Here is a 7,022-nt window from a genome sequence, read left to right as displayed (position 1 = left end):
AGCGCTAGGCATGCTGGGAAACGTAGTTTTCCTTCCCCCCTTCTCTCCGTTGCCGGGAAACATGGCTGTACATTTTTAACTCCCTTCCTGAGCCGCGCGCGCTAAGCATGCCGGGCGTCGTAGTCTTTTCTCCCCGCAAAGCAAAGCAAAGCAGAGGCGAGAGTCCCAAGAGTCAGTGAAGAGCGCGCGCGCGAGAACGAGACTTTAAAGGAAAGGAGAAAACAGAGAGAGAGAGAGAGCCGTCAAAGACACTGCAACCGCCGCCGCCGCCGCGCCTTGGCCGGCTACGTCACTTCCTCTTCCGGGCGCGCGGAAGGAGGAGGAGGTGGAGGAGGAGGCGGAGGAGGGTCAGTCGGTGGTTTTGTGTGGAGCCGGTGGCGGCTGCGGCGGTGGCGGCCTTTCCCCCTCGCCTTCCTCCGCTTTGGGAAAGGCTTCACGACGGGGTTCCTTCCTGGCCCCCGAGGAGCCGCTCCTTCGCGCGCAGCCTCCGCTTCTCCTCCTCCTCCTCCTCCTCCTTCCCTCCCAGCCAAGGCCGCCTCCTCCTCCTCCGCCATGGAGCCAGAGTCGGTGATCGAGGACAAGACCATCGAGCTCATGGTGAGTACGGAGAGGGAGAGGGAAGCCAGGGGAGGCTGCCTAGGCCTCGCTCGGGTCTGAAGGGAGCGGGAGCGGGGAGTCTCTCTTCCCTCTCTGCATCCAGGCCCATTTGTCCTCCTCCTCCTCCTCCTCCTCGTCTTCTTCTTCTTCGTCTGCCTTCAAGACCTTTCAGGGCTATCGTCAGTTTATGGCATTGTTCTTCTTTGCTGCTACCCGCCTCGATCCAATGCAGGGAGAGAGAGGCGGGCTACAGATTAGTATCATTATCATCACTATTATTATTTATTTATCTATTTATTTCGAGTATTTATACCCCACCCTTCAGCCCTAAAGGCTCTCAGGGCAGCTCACTATTATTATTTTATTATTATTATTATTATTATTATTATTATTATTATTATTATTATTATTATTGCTATTATTATTTAATTAGACATGTCCCTGCTGCCTTCAGGCTTACAATCTAAAAAGACAGGAGCCAAAAGGAGAAGGGGATCCTGGAGTTCCTCTCTACCTCCAAGGCCTGGACCAAGGCAGATCATGGACTGGAGGGAGGGCTCTGCTTCTCAATCTAGGCCAGTCTGATGGAGCTGGAGCCTCCCTTTCTCTCCCTCTGAGGCTTGGACCATATAGTTCCAAGTTAGGGTTTTTTGTTTTGTTTTGGTTGCCATTCTCTGAGGGACACTTTGATTGGGAGTTCCTGCATGGCAGAATGGGGTTGGACTGGATGGCCCTTGCGGTCTCTTCCAACTCTAGGATTCTGTGGTTCCCTGAGGCCCATTTCCCAAAGGGTCACCCGTTGAGCTCAGATTTGAACCCAGAGCCCAACGCTCAGACCACTACTACTCCCTTCCCTTCACACATAACCCTGTTATGGGGTTTCCTTGCCAAGGTTTCTTCAGAGAGGAGGGTTGTGTGTGTTGTTGTTGTTTTTTTTTGCCATGGCTGCCATCTAAGGCTGACTCGTTGCCCAAGTTGGCTGAGTGGGGACCCAGACCCTGCTCTCTATTATTATCATCATTATCGTTATTATATTACAATCATGATGATTATTATTAAGGTTTATTTATATAGTGCCAAATATGCTCTCCAGAGTCATACACCGACACTCAGACCCTTTTCTTCCATTGCTGACAAGAAATGAAATCAAACTCTGGGCAGCACTAATACTAAATGCTTTAATGCTAATACTCAGGCCACTATGCCAACTCTCCCTCTTCCCTCCGTTGCTGACAAGAAATGAAGCCACACTATGGGCATTACTAATGCTGACATAAGAATTCAAAGATATAGCCACGTTAGTCTGTAGGATCAGTACATAAAGAGATCTTGTAGCACCTTTGAGACTCACTGAAAGAAAGAAATTGGTAACATGAGCTTTCGTAGACTTCAGTCTCCTTCCTCAGATGCATTTGGTGGAGTGGAAGCCAGGGACAGACATATATACATATCACTGGTATGTGAGGATGTCTAATCAAATCCTCATGGGGTGCCCTACATTCATCTATTCCCCTCATCACAGGCCAGTCCCACTGCAAAACTGGATCTGCCAGTTCATCTCCAGGCACAAAGACCAGCTTCCTATGACTTTGTGCACTTATCAACCATAATAAATTTGGACCTGCAACTTCATTGCCATACATAAAGTATGGAATTTGAATTGACGTCCACACATACCAATGGCATATTTGTGTCTGTACCTGGTTTCCACTCCACCAAATGCATCTGAGGAAGTAGACTGAAGTCTATGAAAGCTCATGCTGACAATTTTTCTTTGTTTCAGTTAGTCTCAAAGGTGCTGCAAGATCTCTATGTACTTATGCTAATATCATACTTAATACCAATGCTGAGACCACTATGCCATGCTGCTCTTTAATGTCTCTCTTCTTAATGGGGCGGGCACTTCTTTACAGTCTCCTCCTCCTAGTTTTTGGCAATCTCCAACCCACCCTCAGATCCCCCAAGTTTTGGGAGGGTTTGTAGTTTTTAGAGGACAAAGGGACAAACCCCCCAGATCCCAAAGTGGACCAGAGGCGGCCTTCCTTTTCCCCCCAGGACTTGTTATCCATTTCAGGAGGAAATGTCCAAAATGCCCTCCATTCTCAGCATCACCAGGAAGCATGAATTTGCCTTTATATTAGCTTTTCTTTTTGTAACATAATAACTATTCCTTAAGGTCAGAGTGACCAGAGGCCCTACTTTTCCCAGACCTGCCCTCCATTCCATCCTCCTCTCCAGCAGGGAATGCCCCAAATCTCTTCCGTTCAGAGCATCACTAGGAAACTTGAATTTGCATTTGTACCAGCTGTTCTTATTCTATATAGCAACTTCTAGTTAAAGCCAGGTTGACCAGAGGTCCCCCTTTTCCTCCTAGCAGGGAATGTTCAAAATCTCTCCCATTCTCAGCATCACTAGGAAACTTGAATTAGCATTTACATTAGGGTTTTTAGCTTTCCCTTTGTACATAACTACTACTTAAAGTCAGAGTGACCAGAGTTCCTACTTTTCCCAGACCTGTCTTCCATTCCAGCCTCCTCTCCAGGAGGAGATGTCCAAAATGCCCTCCCAATTCTGAGCCTGACTAAGAAGCATGGATTTATATTTTTAGGAGTGTTTGGAGCTTTTTTGTCTTGTTTTCCTGGAACGTCCTCCATTTTGCGGGGCCTCGTCCTCCTTGGCGTTGAGGACACAGATATGGTTGCCCTGCCTTCCTTTCTCTATAGGATGAAGCAAGGCCCCATAATCACTGGTTTCTCCCCCTCCTTTTTCAAGAAAAGGAGCTGAAGGTGACATTTGGAGGAGGCCCTTCTTAAGGCACCCAGGATGGGAGATGCTGGTGGCCCAAAAAGGGGGCGGGGATGGTGGGGAAGGCTCTGTGCCTGAAAGGTCTTTCCTTCTTTCTTTCCTTCTTTCCTTCCCTCTATCTTTCTGGCTGCATCCACTGCAGACATAATCCAGTTTGAGACTGCTTTATCTGCCCTGGCTCAATGCTATGGATTCATGGGATTTGTGGTTTTGTGAGACATTAAGCCTTCTCTGTCAGAGAGCTCTGGTGCCACAACAAACTACATTCCCCAGGATCCCATAGCATTGAGCCATGGCAGTTGAAGTGGTCTGAAACTGCATTATTTTTTTCAGTGCAGATGTGGCTTCTCTCTCTCTCTCTGTGGACCTTTTCAGGGCTCCCAAACTTGGAGCGATCAATCAGGGTGATGTTAAAATCATTTCAGCTTTGGATGAGGCGTTATTTGGAAAGGCTTTGGTTTCTGAGGTGGAGGGCAAGCAGAGACTTTGGGCCTCGTTGATGGAATGAATTAGCTGACTTGCCCTATGCAGGCTTGCACAGATGCGCTGGTTAAAAGGCGGCGCTTCCTCCTCAGTCATTTCAGATTTCATAATCGCAAGTGAGCATTGTTCAAGCGAAGCTGCCCCCCTTCCTTCGGACTATCCTTACTCAGTGTTGCAATATGCACACAGGTTCAGAAACAGCCCAGGAATTAAAAAGGGCATCGTCTAAATATGGAGATGCTGAGGTTTGGTTGAATTTTCAGAAATACTTAGTTATCTGTTAATAGCATTCGTTCTTTAAAATGTAGTCTTTGAGCACTGAATCAGCTCCTGCAGATGTAGAAATGTTACAGCTAGCTAAGATTTTTTTTCTTCTTTTCAAAACTAAGGTGTGTTTTAAATACAATACTTCTAGGTGTAGTAGATAGCCATCCTTCATGGTGTGTGTGTCTGTGAGCTGTGATGTCCTATAGATACACAGTAGTTTGAAATGTGGGATGTTTGGCATAGCTGGTTACTGTGGAATGAAACACTCCTATTCCTCATATAAAATCTTGGGTCTAGTAGGGAATGTCTGAACTGGTTAATTTCACTTTTATAATGCTAAATATGACTTCTAGTCTTCTCTGAATGCTGTCTGAAGATCACTCAGAGACTGGGATTATAGTCTTTAAATTTTGAGAGAGAAGCACAATAATGCAACAACTTGCTTTCAAAAGGACTATTAATACGTATCTGTTCTGCTCTGAATTATTTGCATACAAAACAGTGAAATGTGACTGCGTTTTCTTTGCTCATCAGGGCTCCATTGAGATTATTTTGGCTTTCAAACTAAAATGTGTGGATTATAGTAAAAGCAAGAACCTAGGTGCAGTAGCTCTTGGTGACAATTGTGTGAGTGACTTTGCTTCCTATTTTTCTTAATAGTGGGAGATAGCACCATATATACACACACACACACACACACACACACACACACTGGAAGTATCAAGTGGGGACAGACTCTGAGTCTTCACTCTCATGTTGACATATATGCAAACATCATTTTCTAATGCATTTGAAGCATAATTATTTGGGGTTTTTTAGTTTCCGTGTGTGTGTGTGTGTGTGTGTGTGTGTGTGTTTAAATACGAATTATAACTAAAGCACTTTTTTGGGAACCCAAAAAGCATACAAAATTAGAATAGTATGTTAAATACTTTAATCCATACGGATATACTATTTTATTAGGAATGTTTCCCTTAATGATTGATGCTAAACACTGCTTTTTGCTATAAAATGACAGCAGTATAATATGCCAGCTTTGGAAGCATGCCGTTTTCCTCTTAATTCTTATTATCATCCATCAGTACAGTAATGTGGTGCTATAGCTATTGCTCATCCATTATTGCTGGTCATCCATTGATCTAGTAAGATCACATTTCTAGGCTCACTATTCACTTCTAGAGGTGTAATATTTCCAAATGTTTAAGTCATGGGGGAAAATTGGTTTTTATTTTCATATCATTTTGGAGAAAAAATGGAAAATCGTTGGAAAGTTGGAAATGCAGTATTAGCACCCTTTAAAGATGAAAACTCACTGTGTTATCTTAGGGACAAAATGCATTAGATATGACTTAATGTGGCATAAAAGTATCATATTTGATACGTTACAAGTACAGTTTATTGAGGATATAACCACAAATTGAATTTCCTTTTTTAAAATGTTATTTTTGTAAGCATTGCAAATGGATCTGAACTGTAATGGTCCTGAACTGTAATAAACACCTCATCTATAAGGAGCCTCTTCCGCTTTGCCAGTTTGAAGAGGTGTTTGTGTGTCTTCATGTCACCGGTCGATTTATGGCGATCCCATGGATTTTGTGGGGTCTTGCTATCCTCCCACATAAAAGCAGAAGAGAACATCAACATTAGTAAAATGGAAAATTGTTTTCTCTTCTCTAGTTTTTCAGAGTGTCAGGCATACATAACACACTAATTCCAATAAAATGAACTGAGAAAAGGAAACCAGGAAGACCAGGAATTCTAATGCTCTGATTCTGTACATAGGGTTACATAAAGGTCTTGCTCTTACTTAGTCATTCCTTTTCAAGGTGCTTGCCCCAGAAGTAGAGCACATGCTTCTCATACAAGTTCAGTAACACCTTCAGTTAAAGAGTCATTAGTAACTGGACTAGAAGGAAATCTGTGCCTGGTCAGTTTCTGCTAATTCACTAGTGAACCTTTGGCTGTCTAGATGATTTCTGTGTCAGCTCCCAGAAGCCCCAGCCGGCTTAGTCAATGGACAAGGGTTATCTTGATAATCTTTCCTGTATGTTGTTTTCCTTTGAGAAACTAGATAAGATTGCATAAATAAGCCCTCACAAGTGGTCCTGCAAGTTCAAAGTAAGTGAATTAAATTTCTGGTAATGTATATGATTGTTATATGGGTCTCTTGATTTAAGTATATGCTTGTGCATTCAAGTCGCCTGTCACCTTATGACAACTCCATGTGTTTCAGAGGGTTTTCTTAGGTAAGGAATACTCAGAGATGGCTTTGCCAGTTCCTTCCTTTGAAATATGGCCTAAAGCACCTGTTGTTTTGTATAAATGTTCACTAGAATAATGCAAGAATGCAGTAATATCTGAAGAAATCTCTTGTGTGATTTCTATCTGTTCCTTTATTTTGGCAAGATGATTGTCAGTATATATTTCATATTAGAGCTCAAATTGAAGGCAAATATTAACATTAGTGTTGTATTAAGTACTGTGTGTTTGTTTTGGAATCTCAATGTAATATGAGATGTGACACTAGGAAATATAACATCCGGATGAAGAGATTCTTTCCCCTCCCCATTCTCAATTAATTGCTCAATTAACTGGAGCATTTGCTTTCAGTAATAGCATGATGAATTTGAAAAATCATTTACGGAAGCATTTGAAATACGTTGTGTCAGCACAGATCTCCAAATGTTATTTGTGTTCTGTAATGTTGAGTGTATGAATACTTTAAAAAAACACACATCAGAGTTCACAGTGCTCTGTGGAAATGTTTACTATAAAATAAGAACAGAGAGGTATGATGAATCAGGCAGATAGTTTCAGCCGGCATACCTTTGCCATTGCTAATTTTAAGCATGGCTGTCATGGTGTTAAAA

The 7,022-nt window shown here is 43.0% G+C and overlaps 1 protein-coding gene across 1 annotated transcript in view; it reads left to right on the top strand.

Annotated features, from left to right (window-relative positions):
* The first annotated feature begins 316 nt into the window (after window positions 1–316).
* FBXW11 (F-box and WD repeat domain containing 11) overlaps window positions 317–7,022 on the top strand; it is a 93,583-nt gene continuing 86,877 nt past the window's right edge. Inside the window, 1 exon segment of the mRNA XM_042466766.1 lies at window positions 317–597. Within this exon segment, the coding sequence (XP_042322700.1) occupies window positions 553–597 (45 nt within the window). The 5' untranslated portion in view covers window positions 317–552.

This window comes from Sceloporus undulatus, chromosome 1, assembly GCF_019175285.1.
Source record: "Sceloporus undulatus isolate JIND9_A2432 ecotype Alabama chromosome 1, SceUnd_v1.1, whole genome shotgun sequence".
Lineage (NCBI taxonomy): Eukaryota > Metazoa > Chordata > Lepidosauria > Squamata > Phrynosomatidae > Sceloporus > Sceloporus undulatus.
The sequence above is the reverse complement of the archived record's forward strand: the minus strand, read 5'-3'. Positions and strand labels throughout refer to the sequence as shown.